Source organism: Bos indicus, chromosome 22 (assembly GCF_029378745.1).
Source record: "Bos indicus isolate NIAB-ARS_2022 breed Sahiwal x Tharparkar chromosome 22, NIAB-ARS_B.indTharparkar_mat_pri_1.0, whole genome shotgun sequence".
NCBI classification, from domain to species: Eukaryota; Metazoa; Chordata; class Mammalia; order Artiodactyla; family Bovidae; genus Bos; species Bos indicus.
The window spans coordinates 53,506,612-53,530,281 of record NC_091781.1 but is presented as its reverse complement, the minus strand read 5'-3'; the positions used below and the strand labels follow the sequence as shown (position 1 = coordinate 53,530,281).

The window sequence follows — 23,670 nt, the reverse complement described above, 5'->3', positions numbered from 1 at the left end:
GGTTGAATAGCATCTTTATACTGTGATTCCCAAAAATATGCCTCTAGATTGGATCTTTCCCAAAGCTTAGATTCTAATGTTCAGCCTACCACATATTCCCCCCCTGATGCACAGTCGCCTCAAACTTAATGCAGTCTAGCAGAGGTGTTTCCCCCCCCCCGCCCCCAACCCAGGGCTCTTGATTTGTACTCTGTAGACTGGCTGGTTCCATGCCCAGCTTTCTCCATCTCAGAAAATGCCACCAACATCCACCCAGTAAGTGTGACATTATATCCGTCTCCTTCTTTCAACTATGCATCCTGTCCCTAAGCAAGTCTTAGCAGCTCTCCCCTCCAAAATACACCTCAGACCCACCAGTTCCTCATGTCAGTGTCCACCCCAACCCCGTCTCTCCCATGGGCTCGTACCCCCGTTTATAGCCCCTCCGGTCCCTTCTCCACAGCTACCAGTGATCTTCCAGTGTCAGCTGGGTGACCCAGGGCCCCACGTTAAGGCCCTCGGGTGAGATTTTGCTGCTCTCTGAAGAAAATGCCACCTCATTGTCATGGCTACCAGGCCTCATCTGACCTGGCCCCGCTCTGCTCCCTAAGCCCACCCACCATCACTCTCCTCCCTAGTCCAGCTGCAGGCCTCCTTTCTGCTCCTCCTCCCTGCGGGCCTTTGCACGGCTACTGCCTCTGCCTGGATGGACTTTCCAGCAATTCCAGCAACTGCAGTTCATTCTCCAAAATTCAGGCCCCACCTCTCCTCCTCAGCCACTTGATATTACGCATTGTCCCTCTCACACCATCACCAGGCTCGTTTATTTCCTTTTTAGAAAAGACCGCAGTCTGTGATCGTATCATTTATTATCTATTATTGTTTCTCTTCCCTTCTAGAATCTGATAGCGATCAAGTCCAGGGACCGGAACTGTCCCTAGAACCTCCCCAGGGCTGGTTTTCAGACTCCATGAAGGTGGATCCTGTCCTTTGGCTACTGCCCACGTGCAGTAGCCAAAGGACATGAGATTGACCTGAAGAGACGGGTCAGAAAGTTCTGGTTGAGAATTTCATATTTGTAGATGCACTTTTTGCCTTGCAAAAGGATTTTTTAAACCGGTCACTCTTTCTTTCTTTCTTTCCTTGAATGTTCGGTAGAAAATGTAGGGTGAGTTCCTTTCCCCAGCTTTTCTGTCTATAAAATGCAATAGCCACAAATTTTTATGTACAACAAGTTATAAAAAAAATCTAACACAGTAGGTAACACACCCTTTCCACCCCAGGACAGTTCCAAGGTCACACCCAGGCCTAGTGAGTGGGTTCTTGTGGCCTCAGCCAACAAGGGATCCTGAGGTGGGCAGATTGCCCAGGACCTCTCTCTCAGAAGGATTGGAAAGATTCTGCAGCAATTCAGAAGAGCTTACATTCTGCTTAAATCCAGCAAATTAGAATTATTTCCCTGATTTTTCTTTGGGATTCTGCCCTTTCTGTTACCATCTGACCCTGTTCTCAGGTGATGACCCTCCCACACTACTGCACTGGTGTGGCTTCAGTGCATAGGAGGAAGCAAACATGAAAGAGAGATCAGACAGATTCTCTGTTCCTTTATTTTCCTTTTTTTTTCCAAAATTAGGTAGTATGTTTACATAATGAGGGGAAAAACTTGTGTTTAGAGATTTCGAAACGACATTCCATAAATGACCAAAAAGACCGAGAGAGATACCTGTTTAGGGTTTTATTATGACGGTGGCTAAAAACACAATATTTCCCTGCCTGACTTTTTAGCCCTAGGAGTTGGTGTGCTTAGTGTAAGTGGGAAGCTCACAGAGCCCCTGCCTGGTTCTGATGTCATGGTGCCGCTGAGCGTGCGGGGATGGAGTATGCCTTCTTCCTTCGGCTTCCTGGAGGAGGGTGGATGGATGGCAAGATGACTGCTCGGGTGCAGTCCCTAGAAAACAGCCAGGAAAGGCTTCTTTGAAACAGGACTAGTGGTTTAAGAGGATGACTGTGAAATGTTCTGCTCTTCATGCAGTTCTTAGAAACCAGGATAAAACTGAACTGAAACTGGAGACAGTTTCATCTGGAGCACATTAGTCTATAATAATGGTTCTTCTGTGTTTGACTTTTGTGAGCAGAAATTATTTTGGAGAAGTGACTTTTTCGTGCTCAAAAGTGCTCTCAGACTTTTAAAGGTCACTTTTGATGTTAATGCGCCTGAATGTTTGACCCATTCCCCCTCTCTCTCCAGTAGGGCGCCGGTTCTCAGGTCCCAGGGGTGGCCCATTCCCCATCTCTCTCCAGTAGGGCACCGGTTCTCAGGTTCCGGGGTGGCCTGCGCACCAGGAGTTTTAAGTGCGCCCGGCGGGCTGGCAGGGACACTGCGGTGGAGGACCACTGAGGCCCAAGCACTGTGAGTGTGGTGCTGCTTGAGGACAGAATTTGTCCACGCTCCTAAGGACCCTGGCATTTGGGGCTGAGACGCCCAGCTGACGAACAAGCCCAGAGGGGTGCCTCTGTTTAAGGATCGTGACTGAGGGCTGAGGTGGGGCCCGAGCTGGAAGGTGGTAGGAGCAGACTCTGTGGTGTATTTTCTGTCGAGCGTGTCCACTCTTCAAGCCTTGACAGCTGAGGGGTCTGGACACTGAGGAACCCTCTGATGAGAACTCACAGGACTGACTAGATGTGGTACGTAAATCATACATTTTAAAGCCGAGTGGTTTTTTTCCTATTGCGGTTTATCACAGGATGTAGAATACAGTTCCCTGCGCCCTTCGGTAGGACCATGCTGTTTGTCCATCCTGTACATAGTAGTCCCAGACCCAGGCCATCCTTCGGCCACCATCCCTCCCTCTTGGTGACCACAAGTCGGTTCTCTGAGTGTTTTCTGTTTCGTAATGAGTTCCTCTGCGTTGTGTTCTAGCTTCCACTTACAAGCGATATCATGATATTTGCCTTTCTCTTTCTCACTTGCATAGTGTGAATCTCTAGGTCCATCCCTGTTGCTGTAAACGGCATTATTTTGTCCTTTTTTGTGGCTCAGTGATCTTCCACTGCATATACGTGCCACATCTTTCTCCATTCATCTGCTGATGGACATTGAGGTTGCTCCCAGGTCTTGGCTGCTGTGATAGTGCTGGCAAGAACATACGGGTGCATGCATCATTTTGAATTCTAGTTTTGCCTGGATGTATGCCCAGGAGTGGGATTGCTAGGTGATCTGGCAACTCTGGTTTTGTGAGGAACCTCCATACTGGTTCCCACGGTGGCCGCAGCAGTGAACACTCCCACCAAGAGTGTAGGAGGCCCCTTTTTGCTACACCCTCTCCGCATTTGTTATTTGCAGACTTGTCAGTGACGGGCATTCTCACCCGTGTGATGTTTTCACTGTAGTTTTGATTTGCATCTCTCTCATGATTTCTGATGTTGAGCACCTTTCCATGTGCATATTGGCCATCTGTACGCTGTCTTTGGAGAGATGTCTGTCTAGGTCTTCTGCTCAGTGTTGGGTTAGGTTGCTGTATTACTGTTGAGTTGTATGAGCTATCTGTAAATTTTGGAAATTAAGCCCTTGTTAGTAACATTTGGAAATATTTTCTCCCAGTCCATAGGTTGTCTTTTTGTTTTGTTTATGGTTTCCTTTTGCTGTGCAACAGCTTATACGTTTGATTAGGCCCTATTTTATTTTCGCTTTTATCTCTATTGCCTTGGGAAACTAACCTAAGAAAATATTGGTGTGGTTTATGCCAAGAGAATGTTTTGCCTGTGTTCTCTGCATCTTATGGTGTCATGTCTTATATTTAATTCAGTCTTTAAGGTCATTTGGGGTTTATTTTTGTATCTGGGATGAGGGTCTGTCCTAACTTCATTGATCTACATGTGACTCTCCAGCTTACCCCACATCTCCAAATGGTCTTTCTATAACTGGGCATCAGGTGAAGCTGGAAGTTTATAGCATGAAAATAAAAAGTTTTAAAAGAAAAGCCATCTCCAGCCGATGTCCCAGGTGAGTGTTTAAGTGTCTTTAAAGATGTCTGTACAATGTACCCAAAGAACCTTCCTGTGCTTCACTGCGATCATGGGATTCAGGAATGTTAGAACAGGAAGGGACCCTCTCAAGTCAGAGTGACCTTGACCTGCTTACTGTTACAGGTTAAAAGCAGATGTTTGCATGGTGAACTAACGCCGTGTCATAAATACGGTGTCTTCACTTTAGAAAGACTGGTCTCAAACAGAGCCTCTCTTTACATTTTGGAAGACTTACGTACAGGTAAATTAACACTAACTTGTGATCATGGCCTTTCCTGTAAAGAGCTGGTCGTTATGTCCAAATATTACCTTAGGCCTGTGGGAAAGTTGGCTTCACTTTCATCCTTGCAGTGGTTCTGGCAGCTGGTGAGGGCTCTGAGACACTGGGGTTTGGGGTTGTTCGTGGAGAGGCCGCAGGTGAGGGAATCGTGACCTCCTGTGTGAGCCCTGAGCAAAGCCCCTCTTTATGGCCAGCCCATCCTCTCAGGGAAGAACACAGTTGATTGCAGGCTCACCGTGACTGAAAGTAGAACTCATTTTGCTCTGATGACATTGAGATTTGTCATCTTAGGCACTGAAAACTCCTTTTCCCAACTTCTCTACAAATGAATGCCCTCTAATATTTTGAGATTTCTTCAGAAAAAAAATGCTGAAATTTTATTTAATAAAAATTAAAGTCAAATTTCAGTTCACAGTGCACCCTGCTTGTTGGACTTTGCTGCCATCAAACAGCCACCTTCCAGACTCGCTGTGGGAATCCTGCCTCTGGTTGCGGGGTGTGACTGGGATCGCGGAGGTGACACAGGGCCGCCTGGTGGGCAGGACGGGGCTCCTCATCAGGGAGTCACCTCCTCACCTTCCTGATTGGCAAGAAGACAGCAGGCCGAGAGGGTCTGGAGTTGGGATTTCTGGCAGCAGCCGATGCACCCACCTTTGGGTGAGGGGCTGGAATAGAGCGGCTGGTGTAGGTCCCGGGGCACCCGGCTCTCAGGCCACAGGGGCTGTGTCTCCTCGCTTGAGGCGGCGTGTGATGAGCGTGCCCAGGGCCCCGAGCGGGATGCACATGGTGGAGGCGGCCACAAGCAGCCCGATGACGGCCAGGGCATGGGGCGGGTAGTCCTTGGTCACCAGCTGACCCTGAGGAGAGAACCCGAGTGTCAGGAGACGCCCCCCCAGTGGGAGGAGGAGCGTGTCCGTGCCCCTCAGTGAACACAAGCAGCGTGCTTGCTGTTTGGGGCTCCCTGTGAAGAGCGACCATGGGAATGATGAAGGCTTGTGTTCAAGGCAGCAACAGAGGCACCGAAGGGCAGGGGCTCCCCTTGCCCAGTGCTGTCCCGTTGGATTGCCCCCCATCGGACACAGGTGGCCCCTAGGAATGTGGCCAGAGATGAGAGGGCTGGATTTTAAATTTTATTTAATATTAATGAGTTCAAACCACCCCCATGTGGATTGTTAGCTACTAAGTCCAGTAACACAGCTCTCGTCTCAAGAGAAGGGTTGACGGACTTAGTTGGTAGGATTTGTGGTATTTCCCTAAATGCAAAATTGATGACAAACCAGTTGAGGCCCCAAAGCCAACAAACGCTGCCTTCCCACCAAGGAACCAGAGGACGCTCGAGTCGAGGGAGCCTGCTGTCAACCAACGTATGCACGGTGTGTAAACCAAGACGCCGCGCCGAGTGTGGCTGTGGGAAGCAGCCCACAGGCGTCTGTTGCTCTTTATGTTCTCTGTCTCAGATGCAGAAAAAGCTTTGACAAAGCTCATCACTCACTCACAGTAAAAACGCTCCAGAAAGTAGTCAAAGAGGGAACTTTCCCCAACATCATAAAGGCTATAAATGACAAACCCACAGCAAACCTCATTCTCAGTGAAACCCTGAAAGCATTTCCGCTAAGATCAGGAACGGGCCAAGGACGTCCCTCCCACCATGCTTATTCCACAGTTTCCTCCCATTCCCTGTTTTGGGGGCTTCATGTGAGGTGCTGTTTTGTAGACCTGCTTTGTATTTGTAGATGAAGATACTAGTGTTCTCTTTTCCATGTAAACAGAATAAATTGCCCTCTCAAATTACTATTTCTATGACTTTATAACAGCCTCTTTCGCTCATAATCGGGGAAAGGGTATATTGTGTATGTTCAGTCTGTTCTTCTGAAATCGTTGCGTATGCCCCCTTAATGACTTTGTTCCCCCTCTTTTTATTTCCTGTTAGGAATTAGAAATTAAGAAAATGTCCAAGACTGGTAATAAGCTTGCAGAGTTCCAGCCAAACAGCTTGTACGTCTGAGGAAACAGCAAGCACTTTGGCTCTGAGTTCACGAATCACTTCCATGTCCACACAGAAGGGATGCATAAGGGATGCATTCCCAGATGCTGAGAGCAGGAGCAGTGTCTGCTACAACAGTAGTGGGAACCTTTATATCCATAACTCTTTTTCTGAGATACTTTTAACTTTTTGTACTGGAGTGAAGCTGGTTGACAGTGTTGTGATAGTTTCTGGTGGAGAGCAAAGGGGCTCAGCCATACGTACATATGTATCCATTCTCTCCAGACTCCCCTCCCATCCAGGCCGCCACATACCACGGAGCACAGTGCCCTGTGCTGTGCACTAGTAGGTCCAGTCCATATAGTTTTGGAAGTCCTAGCCACAGTGATCAGAGAGGAAAAAGAAATACACACTGGAAAAGAAGGTGAACGATCACTCTCTTCTGTGTATCGTATGTCATCTGCAAATCCTAGAGAGCCACCAGAAAACTGGTGCTAATCAGTGAATCTGTTACAGTTGCAGGACACAAGATTAATGCACAGAAGTCTCGCATCCCTGTACACTAACAAAAGATTGGAAAGAGAAACGAAGAATTCCATTTACCATCACAACAAAAAGAATAAAACACCTAGGAATAAACCTACCTAAGGAGGCAAAAGACTTGTACTCAGAAAACTATCAAACAGTGATGAAATCAGAGATGACACAAACGAAGAGAGATCTACCGTGTTCTTGGCCTGAAAGACTCCATACTGTGAAATGACTACGTGCCCCAAGCAAGCCACAGACTCGCTGCAATCCCTGTCAGACTACCAAGGACATCTTCACAGAACTAGAACGAAACATTCCACCCTTGGAAACACAGAAGACTCCGATTTCACAAATTACTAGAGAAATGAGAACTACAATGAGGTATCAGCGGGAGAGGAGGATGGAATGAATTGGGAGATTGGAATTGACATATATATAATACAGTGTATAAATAGATAACTAATGAGAACCTGCTCTGTAGCACAGGGAGCTCTACTCAGAGCTCTGTGGTGACCTAAATGGGAAGAAAGTGCAAAAAAAAAAAAAATGGATATGTGTATGGCTGAGTCACTTTGTCATGCAGCAGAAACTAACACAACATTGTCAAGCAACCATACTCCAATAAAAACTGAAGAAAGCAAGGACCTGGATGATGATTCCCCGCTGTGACACATAACCGCCCCTGTTCTGGAGAGGCAAGGAAGACCCCCGAGGTGGCAGGTACCTGGGCGGCGTCCCAGGCCTGGTACCGCAGGGTCCCTGTGATGATGTAGTCACTCAGGTAGAAGATGAAGAGGCTGATGATTAGGAGCGGGCTCACGCCGCCCCACATGGCCTTCCAGTACCAGTTCAGGGCGCGTCCAGTCATGGCCTTGAGGTCGCTTTCAAATCTGGAGAGCGGGGAGAGAAAGTCTGGATAGTCCGTGCTGTTGAAGGCAGGCGGTCCAGGCCATGGAGCCCTCTGTGCTCAGGAAGCTTTTGTGCTGGGCACTACTGGTGCTTGAACACGACCATGGGGAGAGGGGTCCTGGGGGAGGGGAGAAGGGCACAGGCTGCCACCAAGAGGGCAAAGCGACCGCCCACAGGTGAGTGGACATCAGAGGACATGCCTCTGGTGCCAGCCTCCAGGTAGAGGCTGCTGCTGTAGACAGGAGGGCAGCGCCCAGCACCAGCAGGCACAGAGGGCCTGGTGAGACGCCCGTGAAGCCGTCCTCAGCCCCGGGGGGCCCCGAGGGCAGCCCTGCCCCGTCCCTCCCGCCCTGCAGCCCACCACTGTGGTGTCTGTGTCTGTGGGCCCTCTCTTTGTTTCTCATAGCTTGACCCTTGCCTGAATTTAGACATAGCCTGACAGTGTCTGTCTTACAGTAGACTGGAGAGGCTTCTCCGGGATTCTGGAAACTACACGTGGAGAAAGTGCTGGGAGTCGTGGCCTTCGTGGGTGCGTTTCCCGTGCAGCCCTACCTGCTCAGCCCATACAGGTAGCACACGGCGACCGTCTCCGCCAGGACGATGAGCAGCAGGGACAGCGTGGCAGCGTAGTCGTTGAAGATGTCGAACCAGTAGCTGCCAGCCTCCATGGTGAACAGCATGCCGATGGCGCAGTTGGCGAGGCACACCAGACCTGGGACCACAGGACCCCTGCTCACCTGCCTGTTACCCCAGCTTCCCGTGGGGCCAAGGCGGTGGGAGGTGTGTCAGCAGGACTTCCTGACGCTCATTCACGGAGGGGTCTGGCAGAGGACACCCAACCCAGTGTAGAAGGTAAAACGGGGCACTGATGTCTAAGTGGTCCCACCCGGGCTGTGGGCCTGCTTATGTTGTTTATCCCAACAACTCAACCTCCGAGCTCGGGGGAGGAGAGTTGAGCTGCAGGACTCCCAGTGGAGGCCTGACATCTGACCAGGGAGAGGGGTAGAGAGGGGAAGAGGAGAAATAAACGCTGACCGAGATCCCATGGCGCCTTAGGCATTTGTCCCCTGTCGGCTCCTGAAGGCTATGAGGCAGGTAGCGGGAGGTGAGCCCCCTTTTATAGGGTGGGGGAGCCAAAGCTCAGAGATGTCGGGTAACTTTGCCAACATCACACAGCACGAAAAGCAGCAGTGATGGAATTCAGACACCCCCCCCCAAAAAGTCTGAGGCCCTAACGCTGCCCCCTCGCCGTCCACTGCCACCCGCCATGAGCCCCACCGGCGTCCCGAGGGGAGAACAGGCTGTGAGCCGTCGGGGAGCTGCAGCCGCACAGTGCTGGCTCCTGAGAGGAGAGATGCCAGCGGGCGCTGACAGGAGCAGAGCTGGGTTGGGGCTGGAGGGCCGTTGTGGATGTGTTGGAATGGTGTCATCAGAGGCAGGGCTTGGGGGGCCAGGGCCCTCCAGACACTGAGGGTTGGATGGGTGGTGGAGTGAAGTGGAGAGGCATGCTTGTCCACCAAGAGCAGAATGGGCAGATATGTTGTCGAGTGTGGGCTGTCGATGGATTTTTTTCACAGAAAAGAGAGAGATGATTACTGCTTGCCACAGAGTGTATGGATGTGAGAGGTGGACTATAAAGAAAGCCGAGCGCCGAAAAATTGATGCTTTTGAACTGTGGTATTGGAGAAGACTCTTGAGAGTCCCTTGGACTGCAAGCAGATCCAAGCAGTCCATCCTAAAGGAAATCAGTCCTGAATATTCATTGGAAGGACTGAAGCTGAAACTCCAATACTTTGGCCACCTGATGCGACGAACTGACTCATTGGAAAAGACCCTGATGCTGGGAAAGATTGAAGGTGGGAGGAGAAGGGGACGACAGAGGATGAGATGGTTGGATGGCATCACCGACTCAATGGAGATGAGTTTGAGTAGGCTCCCGGAGTTGGTGATGGACAGGGAAGCCTGGAGTGCTGCAGTTCATGGGGTCGCAGAGTCAACGGAACTGAACCAGAGTGGATTTCACAGACTGAGTTTGAATGACGACGACAGACAGACAGGGTAAGTACGGTGTGATTTAACTGACGTGCAGTGTGAGAGCAGGAGCAACCTCAGAAGGCAGCATTCGGAGCAGAGGTGGCTGCTGGGGGTGGGGCGTGCTGCCTGGACAGCAGCGGGAAGGGGCTCTTGGGTGAGAGAAAGGCTCTGTACCTTGACTCGGTGGTGGTTCACTGAGAGTGTATTTAAGAAATGTACAAACTGTCATCATTATTCTTGGGTCAGCACAGACAAAAGCATGTTCTCTGAATGCCTGGAGAGCTTGGAGGGTCATGTTGGGGAGTCTGGCCTTTGCTGAAGGTTGGGGTGACCACCTGACTTGCCCATGATGTGGAGGGCCAGACGTGGGGTGAGTTACATTCCCAGAGCGCCTGACAGAGCTGTGGCAGGACTCCTGGATGCAGCAGTGACTCAGGGAGCAGGTGCGTCCTGAGGACAGCACCTCTGTTCGGCCCCCTGAGCCCCACCGCCTTGGTGCCTGGCCCACTCACCGGAGATGGCCTCCTTGGGCAGGTAGCTGGAGATGACCTTGCTGTCCGTCAGAGGGGTGAGGATGGCAGCCGTGTTGCCCAGCATGCTCCCAATGCCCAGCAGTAGCAGCATGAAGAAGTAGAGCACCGACCACAGCTGAGATACCTCCATGTTTTTAATGGCCTCCGTGTAGACGATGAAAGCCAGGCCAGTGCCCTGAACGGCCTATGCGAGGCAAGAACATAGTTACACACCCAGGGAAGTTAGGACTCCTCAACACTCCTGCTGTGAGTGACCAGGCTCCCAAGAAATTACTGCAGGACGTGAGGGCCAACTGGTGACAAGCCTGCGCCAAAGCGTGAAGAAGAGTGAACTTGTGTTTTCCTTTTTAAAAATCCCTGAAAAGATGCCCAGTATCTCCAGGGCTTAGAGAAAGGCAGGTGAAATCAACAACGAAGTATCTCCTGGCACCTGTCATCAAAGAGATGACACAGAACATCTGATGGGGAGGGTGTGGAGAAAAGTGACTCTGAGGAAGGCGTTTGTGGAAGGCTGAGTGGCTCACCGTATGCAGAGAAGTGACGAGGTCCTTAGGGAAGGAAAGGTGCAGCGCCCTAAAGCCCCGGCAGTCCCACTGCCACTTGCATGTGGGGAGAGGAGACCATCATTCGAAAACACACACGTAAGCACTCTACTGGCCTTTGCCCATCTACCTGCAACAGGCAAGGTGTGGAAACTACCAGAATGCCCAGTGACAGAAGAAAGGATAAAGAAGATGGGCTCAGATAAACAACAGACTGCTACTCAGAAAACCGAATGACAGCACAGCCTGACGACAGTCTGGATGGACCTGGACAGGATCTCATAGCTAGAGTAGGTTGGACAGAAACACCAAGCACATACGATACCACTCATAGGTGGACACTTAACAGCAGGGAACTAACACACTGAGGAAATGGAAACAGCCAGTTTCAGGAAAGAAACTGAGTGTTTCTAACATGGCTAATGTGGAGGGTGGAGAGAGAAATTAGGAGGTGGGGTTCTCAGTACACACACACGCTGGTACTCAGGTGTGTGTGTGTACATACATATATGTATGTGTGTGTGTTATGTATGTATCTGTATCTTAAATAGACAGTAAACGAGGGCCTACTGTAGTGCAGGGGTAATTGTACTCACTCACAAATGACTATCTCCCAAAATCCAAAGATAATATGGTCCTTATATATGTGATACTGAGTCCAGTTACTAATGATCTCAACATGGCACTGTTAATTGTACTCTAGGAGATGATAAAAAGTGAATTACTTTAGAAATACTCTTTTCCATTCAGGAATACACAGTTCGAGACGGGATCATATTCTGGAACCTGAAGTGGCCGTGACGCCTCAAGAAAAAGTCATGATTCCCCTAAGTGGGGAGAAAGTGACAGCCTTCCATGGAGGCCACAGCAGACCTTAAGTGCCTGGTAAGCCCTGGATGGGACCCAATCAGATGAGCCTTCCTGCAGGTACAGCAAACCTCCTGTGGCTAAAGGATGGTGTATCCCAGGGCAGAGTGAAAAGTCACCCAGTCTTCATGGCTCCTGGAGCAGAGGTGCTTTGCCCTCCTTCTTAGAGTTCCTGAACTGCATGCCACTGGTGCAGGCCTTGGAATCGGTCTTGAACTTCCACGGGGCGAGAAATGAGACCCACCTTGGGTGCCTATTGGGGCACTTTTGACCTGATTGACATCCCAGGAACAAGGCTTTGTCCCAGACTCTGTTACCCGGGAGACCAGAGTGGGGATGAAAAAGTGCTGCCGCCTTGTGGCCGCCTGTATGAACGGCAGCCTCCAGCGCTATGCTTCTGGTTACCTTATATGCACAAGGCTCCAGGGGCTGTGCGTGGCCACAGCTCCCAAGAAATCTACTGCAGGAGGTGAGCCCATAAAAAGTCAACTGGGACAAACTGGCGACAAGCCAGCGTCAGAGGGTGAAGTAGCGTGAACTTGCGTTTTTTTTTTTTTAAGGTCCCTGTAAAGATGCCCAGTATCTCCTGGCATCTGTCATCAAAGAGACGACACAGAATATCTGGAGAGGGTGTGGAGAAAAGTGACCCTGAGGAAGGTGTTTGTGGAAGGCTGAGTGGCTCACCGTATGCAGAGAAGTGACGAGGTCCTTAGGGAAGGAAAGGTGCAGTGCCCTAAAGCCCCGGCAGTCCCACTCCGGCTTGCATGTGGGGAGAGGAGACCGTCGTTCAAAAACACACACAGGCGCTCCATTGGCCTTCGCCCATCTACCTGCAACAGGCAAGGCATGGAAACTACCAGAACGTCCAGCGACAGAAGAAAGGATAAAGAAGATGAGCTCAGATAAACAATGGACTGCTACTCAGAAAACCGAATGACAGCACAGCCTGACGACAGTCTGGATGGACCCGAACAGGCTACATAACTCAGTCAGACAGAAAAAAGCCAAGCACAGACGATGCCACATACAGGTGGACACCCAAAAGCACTGAACCAACACACCAAACAAATGTAAACAGCCAAAGGAGCAAGATGGGGAGGGTGCAGAGGGAAATTATGAGCTCCGAGTTCACAGCTGCACACTGATACGCCTGTATTTGTCTACATATTTAAGATAGATGATTTAGGAGACCCTACAGTGGAATACAGACAACACTCTTCACTCTGCAAATAACTATGTCCCAAAGAATCCAAACAACAGTCATTCCATGTACATTTGAATCTGAGTCCAGTTCCCATTCATCTCAAAACTTGAATTCACTTTAGAAATGCCCCTTCTTTTCCATTCAGGCCTAACTGGTCTGGGCTGGGGTCATATCTTGGAGCCCTGAGGTAGCTTGGATCCCAGGTTTGACAGTGGCTATTTCTAGGATCAACAACTTTAAAACCTATGTTGAAAGTGAAGTCACTCAGTCATGTCTGACTTTTTGTGGCCCTAAGGTAAAACCTATGTTTCTGGGTACTTAATAAGCAAAAGGCTTGAAGGGTGTGAAAGACCACAGCTTTCATGAAGTTTTGTAGGAGGTAATGGAAGAAAAATTTTCATAAGAGTCCGCTTGCCACATGCCAATTTCAAAAGGAGAAAGTTCACTCAACCTGTGTTTTTCTTTTTAAAACCCCTGGTTGGGTGGAGGGCATCTCTAGTGCTTAGAGAAATGCAGATAAAATCTACAACGAGGTATCTCTGACACAAATCATCAAAAATCCTACAAACAATACATGATGGAGAGGGCCTGGAGAAAAGGTACCCTGAGCAAGGTATTCGTGGAAAGGTAAACTGCTCAGAGCCAGTATAGAGAGAAATAGAGAAGCTAGTTAAGAAAGGAGAACTACAGCTCCTCACATCTGGCCATGCACTTACTTTTATGTTCAAAGAGAAGATCAACAGTGAAAATCACACACTCCTTCCCTTGGCCTTCTCCCATCTACCTACAATGGGCACGGCACGCAAACTATTGTCCAGCGATAGTATAATAGACAAAGACGACGTATGTATACATCTTATACAAAGACGACCCCATGTATACAACAGACTGACTCAGGAAACCAAACTGCAACACGCCATTGACAACAGCATGCCTGGACCTGGAGAAGACCTCACTAACTCAGGTAAGTCAGAGAAAGACCAAGCTGATCATATCACTTCTAGGTGGAAACTAGAAATGAACCGAACTGAACTAATTGACAGGGAAATGTAAACACCCACCCTCAGGAAAAAAATGCAGAGTTTCCAGTGGAGCATGATGGCAAGGTTGGAGAGAAAAATCACGGTTAGACTGAATACGCTTACATACAAACAAATGTAAATAGACAGTTAATGAGGCCCTACTGCATACCACAGACAACTCTACTCACTCTACAAACACTGTCACAAAAGAATCAAAAGAAAAATCGGTCCTTGTTTATGTGAACTTGAATCCAGTTCCTACTGAACTCAAAGACGATACTGTAAATTGACCATATTCCAGGAGAAAATAAAAATTCGATGTAAAAACACCTCTGTTTCACTCAGGCTTAATTGATTCTGGTTGGGCTCATCTCCTGGAGTGCAGAGGTGGCTTGGATCCCTATTTTGACAGTCAGGAGCCCCAGTGACCAGGGGAGAATGGGACAGCCAGCATACAAGCCACCTTGGACCTGTAGTACCTGGTCTCCTCTGGATGGGACCGTGATCTCTAAATACAGTCGAGCCATTCTGCAGGTAAACCATGAGCCATCCTACAGGTAAACCAAGTCTCATACAGCTAAAGGGTGGACTCCCTGGGCAGGACAGCAAGGCCCCAGTCTTCATGGCTTCTGGTGAATAGGTACCTCTAGCCTCCTTCCTTACAGTCCCTCAGTTGCATACCACTGGTGCAGGTGTTGGGATCTGTCTAGAAGTTCATGGAGCCAGGAGAAATGAGACACAAGCCCTTGGGCGTTTGTTAGGGCACTTTCCACCTGATTGACAAGCAAGAAACAGGACGTTCTCTAGACTCTGGTTACCTAGGTTACCAGAGAGCTGACGCAGAAGTGCTGCCGCCTTGTGGCCGTTTCTAGGAGCAACCGCCTTAAACCCTGTGCTTCTGGGTACTTAACATGCAAAAAGGCTTCAGGGGCTGTGAAACACCATAGCTCTCAAGAAATTGTCTGCATGAGGGAATCAAAGACAAATTCAAAAAGGGAAAGTTCACTCAACCTGGGTTTTCTTTTTAAAACCCCTGGGGTAGCGGGGGGAGGGCATCTCTAGTGCTTAGAGAAATGCAAATAAAATCTACAAGGAGGTATCTCCTGGCACCAGTCATTAAAGAGAATACACAGAATATATGATGGAGGGGCCTGGAGAGAAGGGACCCTGTGCAATGTCTACGTGGAGAGGTAAATTTCTCACAGCCAGTATGGAGAGAAGTAGAGAAGGTCCTTAGGAAAGGAAAGGTACAGCTCCCTGAAGATCCGGCAGTGCCCCTCCTGCTTGTCTGTCCAAAGAGAAAACCACTGACAACAATTACACATGGAGTCCACTGGCCTTTTCCCGTCTACCTACAACAAGCATGTCAACTCCCCATCTGTCCACCGACAGAATACACATGAAGACGTGCACCATCCATATGATGGACTATTAGATCAAAAATGAAATCTCTATTTACAGCAACGTGGATGGAACCAGAGATGATGATACTAGTCAAGTTTGACATAATTACAACTATTATATGATACCATTTATAGACGTAACTTTAAAATGGATATGGGGGGGTGGTCCTAACATGGCAGAGGAATAGGACAGGGAGACCACTTTCTCCCTCACAAATTCATTGAAAGAACATTTGAACGCTAAGCAAATTCCAGAAAACAACTTCTGAATGCTGGCAGAGGACATCAGGCACCCAGAAAGGCAGCCCATTGTCTTCGAAAGGAGGTAGGACAAAATATAAAAAGAGAGACAAGAGGTAGGGACGGAGATCCGTCCTGGGAAGGGAGTCTTAAAAGAGGAGAAGTTTCCAAACACCAGGAAACACTCACGGGCGGGTCTGTGGGGAATCTTGGAATCTCAGAGGGCAACATAACTGGGAGGAAAAATAAATAAATAATTAAACCCCACAGATTACGTGCCTAACGGCAACTCAGCCGCCACCAGCAAGCGGGGGCTGAACAGGGAGGGTTGGCTGCATTGCTCAGGGTAAGGACTGGGCCCAAATGCCCTGAGGGCAATCTGAGGGAACTAACCTGAGATAGCAACCCCAACTGTGGGATAGCCAGAGAGAGAGGAAGGAAAAGAACTATCCCGTGAAAAGCCCTAACCTGAGGCACTGCCAGGCCGGCTCACAGAACAAAGGACTGAGCGAATACCAGAGGAGAGCTAGCCGGCTGCTGACCGGCCCATCCTCCGTCGGAGACAAGCGGGGTTGGGGGGCGGGGCAGCCGGAGCTGGAAAGGGGCAATCGCAGCCCCAGAGAGGCATCCTCTACCAAACTGCAAGCAGGCTCCGTTGCTAACCAAGAGTTCTTAGAATTCTGGATGGTTGACCTCCGCCTGTAGGGTTGCAGCCAGAGATCAGCTCCCCAGAAGAGACACACGGCACACCTGAGAAGGTGCGCCCATTGGACACCCAGAAAACTGAGCAGCTGGGACAGGGGAGGCGATAAGATGCACCCCCCCACCTGGGGGCAACTGCACTCGCCAAGCACCTGGTCACCTGAGCTCCTCGGACTGGGAAGGGCACAAAACGCAGGCCCAGCTGAGTCTGCGCCTTTGTGGAGTACCCAAGAACCTGAGCAGCTTAGACCTGGAAAGCACATGCAGCCCAGGGCCCACCTCAGACAGTTCCTGGCAGAGCAACCTAGAGCCTGAGCCTACAACCATGAAAGCACACACGCTGTGAGCAGGGGCAAATCCGGTGCGACTGAAACACTGCGAACACTCCCCACACTCACTGGTGATAGTTGTTTGCAGGGTTCCTCCCTCCCCACAAGTGAGCCTAAATAAGTGACCACCACCGCCCCCTTGTGTCAGGGTGGAAATTAGACACTGAAAAGACCAGCAAACAGAAGAGGCTAAAATAAACAGAGGGAACCGCCTTGGAAGTGACAGGTGCAACAGATTAAAACCCTGTAGTTAGCACCGACTACACTGGAAGGGGCCCTTAGATCTTGAGAAGTATAAGCCGGATCAAGGAACTATCTGAAACTGAACTGACCCCACACTGTCCACAACAGCTCCAGAGAAATTCTTAGATATATTTTTACTATTATCATTTCTTAAATTAAAAAAAAAATTTTTAAGCTCTCTATTACGCCTTTAATTTTCATTTTTATAATATATTACCTTGCAAAAAAAAAAAAACTTTTTAAAGCAAACTTCATATATATATATAATTTTTTGTGACTTTTTTTAATATTGTATTTTTGAGTCTAACCTCTAGATTTTTAATCTTTGCTTTTTGGTATTTGTTATCAATTCTGTACGTTTAAGAACCCAATCTTCAGTACCCATTTTTATTTGGGAGTGTGATTACTGGCTTGATTGCTCTCTCCCTCTTTTGACTCTCCTTTTTCTCCACCAGGTCGCCTCTGTCTCCTCCCTCCCCCTTCTCTTCTCTACACAACTCTGTGAAGCTCTTTGTATGTTCTGGGCTGTGGAGAACACTTAGGGAATTGATTACTGGCTAGCTTGCTCTCTCCCCTTCTGATTCCACCTGTTCTCCTCCTGGTCACCTCTATCTCCCTCCTCCCTCTTCTCTTCTCCCTGTAACTCTGTGAACCTCTCTGGGTGCCCCTCACTGTGGAGAAACTTTTCATCATTAACCTAGATGTTTTATCATTGGTGCTGTATAGAAGCTTGAGGCTTGTATAGCTTGAGGCTACTGTAAGAATAAGACTGAAATCCAGAGGCAGGAGGCTTAAGTCCAAATCCTGAGAACACCAAAGAACTCCTGACTCCAGGGAACATTAATCGGTAAGAGCTCATCCAAAAGCCTCCATACCTACACTGAAACCAAGCACCACTCAAGAGCCAACAAGTTCCAGACTAAGACATACCATGCAAATTCTCAAGCAACACAGGAACATAGCCCCAAGCTTCAATATACAGGCTGCCCAAAGTCACACCAAACCCACTGACCTCTCAAAACTTATTACTGGACACTTCATTGCACTCCAGAGAGAAGAAATCCAGCTCCACCCACCAGAACACCGACACAAGCTTCCCTAACCAGGAAACCTTGACAAGCCACCCATCCAACCCCACCCACAGCGAGGAACCTCCACAATAAAGAGGAACTGCAAACTGCCAGAGTACGGAAAGGCCACCCCAAATGCAGCAATCTAAACAAGATGAAAAGGCAAAGAAATACTCAGCAGGTAAAGTAAAAGGATAAATGCCCACCAAACAAAAGAGGAAGAGATAGGGAACCTACCTGATACAGAATTCAGAATAATGATCGTGAAAATGATCCAAAGTCTTGAAAACAAAATGGAGTTACAGATAAATAGCCTGGAGACAAGGATTGAGAAGGTGCAAGAAAGGTTTAACAAGGACCTAGAAGAAATAGAGAGAGTCAATATATAATGAATAATGCAATAAATGAGATCAAAAACACTCTGGAGGGAACCAACAGTAGAATAACGGAGGCAGAAAATAGGATAAGTGAGGTAGAAGATAGAATGGTAGAAATAAATGAAGCAGAGAGGAAAAAAGAATTAAAAGAAATGAGGACAACCTCAGAGACCACTGGGACAATGTTAAATGCCCCAACATTTGAATCATAGGAGTCCCAGAAGAAGAAGACAAAAAGAAAGACCATGAAAAAATACTTGAGGAGATAATAGTTGAAAACTTCCCTAAAGTAGGGAAGGAAATAGTCACCCAAGTCCAAGAAACCCAGAGAGTCCCAAACAGGATAAACCCAAGGTGAAACACCCCAAGACACATATTAATCAAATCAACAAAGATCAAACACAAGGACAAATATTAAAAGCAGCAAGGGAAAAACAACAAATAGCACACAAGGGGATTCCCATAAGGATAACAGCTGATCTTTCAATAGAAACTCTTCAGGCCAGGAGGGAATGGCAGGACGTACTTAAAAGTGATGAAAGAAAATAACCTACAGCCCAGATTACTGTAGCCAGCAAGGATTTCATGCAAATATGAAGGAGAAATCAAAAGCTTCACAGACAAGCAAAAGCCGAGAGAATTCAGCACCACCAAACCAGCTCTCCAACAAATGCTAAAGGATCTTCTCTAGACAGGAAACACAGAAAGGGTGTATAAACTCGAACCCAAAACAGCAAAGTAAATGGCAATGGGATCATACTTATCAATAATTACCTTAAACGTAAATGGGTTGAATGCCCCAACCAAAAGACAAAGACTGGCTGAATGGATACAAAAACAAGATCCCTATATATGTTGTGTACAAGAGACCCACCTCAGAACAAGGGACACATACAGACTGAAAGTGAAGGGCTGGAAAAAGATATTCCATGCAAATAGAGACCAAAAGAAAGCAGGAGTAGCAATACTCACATCAGATAAAATAGACTTTAAAACAAAGGCTGTGAAAAGCGACAAAGAAGGACACTACATAATGATCAAAGGATCAATCCAAGAAGAAGATATAACAATGATAAATATATATGCACCCAACATAGGACACCACAATATGTAAGACAAATGCTAACAAGTATGAAAGGGGAAATTAACAATAACACAATAATAATGGGAGACTTTAATACCCCACTCACACCTATGGATAGATCAACTAAACAGAAAATTAACAAGGAAACACAAACTTTAAATGATACAAGAGACCAGTTAGACCTAATTGATATCTAAAGGACATTTCACCCCAAAACAATGAATTTCACCCTTTTCTCAAAGGCACACGGAACCTTCTCCAGGATAGATCACATCCTGGGCCATAAACCTAGCCTTGGTAAATTCAAAAAAATTGAAATCATTCCAAGCATCTTTTCTGACCACAATGCAGTAAGATTAGATCTCAATTACAGGAGAAAAACTATTAAAAATGCCAACATATGGAGGCTGAACAACACGCTGCTGAATAACCAACAAATCACAGAAGAAATCAAAAAAGAAATAAAAATATGCATAGAAATGAATGAAAATGAAAACAACCCAAAACCTATGGGACACTGTAAAAGCAGTGCTAAGGGGAAGGTTCATAGCAATACAGGCTTACCTCAAAAAAACAAGAAAAAAGTCAAATAAGCCAACTCTACACCTGTGGCAACCCACTCCAGTATTCTTGCCTGGAGAATCCCAGGGATGGGGGAGCTTGGTGGGCTGCCATTTATGGGGTCGCACAGAGTCGGACACAACTGAAGCAACTTAGCAGCAGCAGCAGCTACACTAAAGCAACTAGAAAAGGAAGAAATGAAGAACCCCACGGTTAGAAGGAGGAAAGAAATCTTAAAAGTTAGGGCAGAAATAAATGCAAAAGAAACAAAAGAGTCCATAGCAAAAATCAACAAAGCTAAAAGCTGGTTCTTTGAGAAGATAAGTAAAATTGACAAACCATTAGCCAGACTTATCAAGAAACAAAAGGAGAAGAATCAAATCAACAAAAGTAGAAATGAAAATGGAGAAATCACAACACAGAAATACAAGAGACTACTATCAGCAACTATATGCCAATAAAATGGACAACTTGGAAGAAATGGACAAATCCTTAGAAAAGTACAACTTTCCAAAACTGAACTAGGAAGAAACAGAAAATCTTAACAGACCCATCACAAGCACGGAAATTGAAACTGTAATCAGAAATCTTCCAGCAAACAAAAGCCCAGGTCCAGACGGCTTCACAGCTGAATTCTACCAAAAATTTAGAGAAGAGCTAACACCTATCCTACTCAAACTCTTCCAGAAAACTGCAGAGGAAGATAAACTTCCAAACTCATTCTATGAGGCCACCATCATCCTAATACCAAAACCTGACAAAGATGCCACAAAAAAAGAAAACTACAGGCCAATATCACTGATGAACTTAGATGCAAAAATCCTTAACAAAATTCTAGCAATCAGAATCCAACAACACATTAAAAAGATCATACACCATGACCAAGTGGGCTTTAAACGAGGGATGAAAGGATTCTTCAATATCCACAAATCAATCAATGTAATACACCACGTTAACAAATTGAAAGATAAAAGCCATATGATTATCTCAATAGATGCAGACAAAGCCTTTGACAGAATTCAACATCCATTTATGATAAAAACTCTCCAGAAAGCAGGAATAGAAGGAACATACCTCAACATAATAAAAGCTGTATATGACAAACCCACAGCAAACATTATCCTCAATGGTGAAAAACTGAAAGCATTTCCCGTAAAGCCAGGAACAAGACAAGGGTGGCCACTTTCACCACTACTATTCAACATAGTTTTGGAAGTTTTGGCCATGGCAATCAGAGCAGAAAATGAAATAAAAGGAATCCAGATTGGAAAAGAAGAAGTAAAACTCTCACTGTTTGCAGATGACATGATCCTCTACATAGAGAACCCTAAAGACTCCACCAGAAAATTACTAGCGCTGATCAATGAATATAGTGAAGTTGCAGGATATAAAATCAACACACAGAAATCCCTTGCATTCCTATACACTAATAATGAGAAAACAGAAGGAGAAATTAAGGAAACAATTCCATTCACCATTGCAATTAAAAGAATGAAATACTTAGGAATATATCTACCTAAAGAAACAAAGGACCTATATATAGAAAACTATAAAACACTGATGAAAGAAATCAAAGAGGACACAAATAGATAGAGAAATATACCATGTTCATGGGTTGGAAGAATCAATATAGTGAAAATGAGTATACTACCCAAAGCAATCTATAGATTCAATGCAATCCCTATCAAGCTACCAACGGTATTTTTCACAGAACTAGATCAAATAATTTCACAATTTGTATGAAAATACAAAAAACCGAAGATGGCGGAGGAATAGGATGGGCACACCACTTTCTCCCGCACAAATTCATCAAACAAACATTTAAACTCTGAGTAAATTCCACAAAACAATTTCTGAATGCCGGCAGAGGACATCAGGCACCCAGAAAAGCAGCCCATTGTCTTCGAAAGGAGGTAGGAAAAAAACATAAAAGACAAAAAAAAAAAGAGAGAGAGACAAAAGGGGTAGGGACAGAGCTCCATCCTGGGAAGGGAGTCTTAAAAAGAGAAGTTTCCAAACACCAGGAAACACTCTCACTGCCGAGTCTGTGGTGAGCCTTGGAAGCACAGAGGGCAACATAACAAGGAAGAAAAATAAATAAATAATTAAAACCCACAGATTACGAGCCCAACGGTAACTCCCCCAGTGGAGAAGCAGTGCAGACGCCTGCACCCGCCACTAGCAAGCAGGGGCTAGGCAGGGAGGTGCCGGCTGCATTGCTTAGAGTAAGGACTGTTCCTGAATGCCCTGAGGGCAATCTGAGCGAACTAACTTGGGCAGCAAACCAGACTGTGGGATAGCTACCACGTGAAAACTCCTAACCTAAGATAGTACCAGGCCTGTGCACAGAACAAAGGACTGAACAGAACTAGCCAGCTGCAGACCATTCCCCTCCGGTGACAGGCAGCCAGAGCTGGAAGGGGGCAATTGCAGCCCCAGAGAGACATTATCTACCAAACTGCAAGCAGGCTTCTTTGCTAACTAAGACTTCTTGGGGTTCTGGACAGTCAACATCTGCCTGAGAAGGTGCGCCAGTTGTACACCAGAAAACCAAGTGGCAGGGATGGGGGAGGTGATAAGTCGCAGCGACTGCGCTCACCAAACACGTCATCACCTGAGCTGCTTGGACCTGGGAAGGGCACAAGACACAGTTCCAACCAAATCTGCACCTCTGAGGACTACCTGAGTGCCTGAACCTGAGCAGCTTAGACCTGGGAGGTGCATGCAGCCCAGGGCCAGCCTCCAACAGTTCCCGGCGGAGCAACCTAGAGCCTGAGCTGCGTGGGCAGGGAGGGTGCACGTGCCGTGAGCGGGGGCAGGCCCAGTGTGGCTGAGACACTGCGAGCACACGCCAGTGTTATTTGTTTGCAGCGTCCCTCCCTCCCCACAGTGCGACTGAACAAGTGAGCCTAAAAAAGTGTCCACCACCGCCCTCCTTGTGTTAGGGAAGAAATCAGACACTGAAGAGACCAGCAAAGAGAAGAAGCTAAAATAGAGGGAACTGCCTTGGAAGTGACAGATGCAATAGATTAAAACCCTGTAGTTAGTACCGACTACATAGGAAGGGGCCTACAGATCTTGAGAAATATAAGCCGGACCAAGGAACTATATGAAAATGAACTGACCCCACCCTGCCCACAACACCACCAGAGAAAGTCCTAGATATACTTTTTACTATTTTTACGATCATTCTTTTATTTTTTTTAATTAAAAAAAATTTTTTAAATCCTCTATTATTCATTTAATTTTAATTTTTATAACCTACTATTACTTTGCAAAAAAAAAGACCCTATTTTTTAAAATCAAACTTCATATATATATATATTTTATAATTTTTGTGACTTTGTCTTTTCCTTCTTATTCTTTTCTTTAATATTGTATTTTTGAAAATCCAACCTCTACTCTAGATTTTTAATCTTTGCTTTTTGATATTTGTTATCAATTTTGTACCTTTAAGAACCCAATCTTCAGTACCCATTTTTACCTGGGAGCGAGATTACTGGCTTGACTGCTCTCTCCCCCTTTGGACTCTCCTCTTCCTCCACCAGGTCACCTCTGTCTCCTCCCTCCCCCTTCTCTTCTCTACCCAACTCTGTGAATCACCAGTGTGTTCCGGACGGTGGAGAACACTTAGGGAACTGATTACTTCTCTCTCCTTTTGATTCCCCCCTTTTTATCCTCCTGGTCACCTCTTGTCTCCTTCCTCCCTCTTCTCTGTATAACTCTGTGAACATCTCTGAGCAGTCCAGA

The 23,670-nt window shown here is 47.0% G+C and overlaps 1 protein-coding gene across 2 annotated transcripts in view; it reads right to left on the bottom strand.

The window, feature by feature from the left end:
- Positions 1 to 1,568: 1,568 nt before the first annotated feature.
- The window catches only part of SLC6A20 (solute carrier family 6 member 20), a 56,063-nt gene continuing 33,961 nt past the window's right edge, over positions 1,569 to 23,670 (bottom strand). The window contains exons 8-12 of one of the 2 annotated variants that reach the window (XR_011563062.1): positions 10,256 to 10,460; positions 8,262 to 8,421; positions 7,525 to 7,690; positions 4,315 to 5,142; positions 1,569 to 3,523 (exon numbers count right to left, since the gene is read on the bottom strand). Coding sequence is in view for 1 of the 2 variants with exons in the window: in XM_019985053.2 (XP_019840612.2) it covers positions 4,993 to 5,142; positions 7,525 to 7,690; positions 8,262 to 8,421; positions 10,256 to 10,460 (681 nt within the window). In the remaining variant the exon portion in view is untranslated. Of the gene's footprint in view, positions 5,143 to 7,524; positions 7,691 to 8,261; positions 8,422 to 10,255; positions 10,461 to 23,670 lie in introns of both variants that reach the window. The other variant, XM_019985053.2, reaches the window with a different exon arrangement.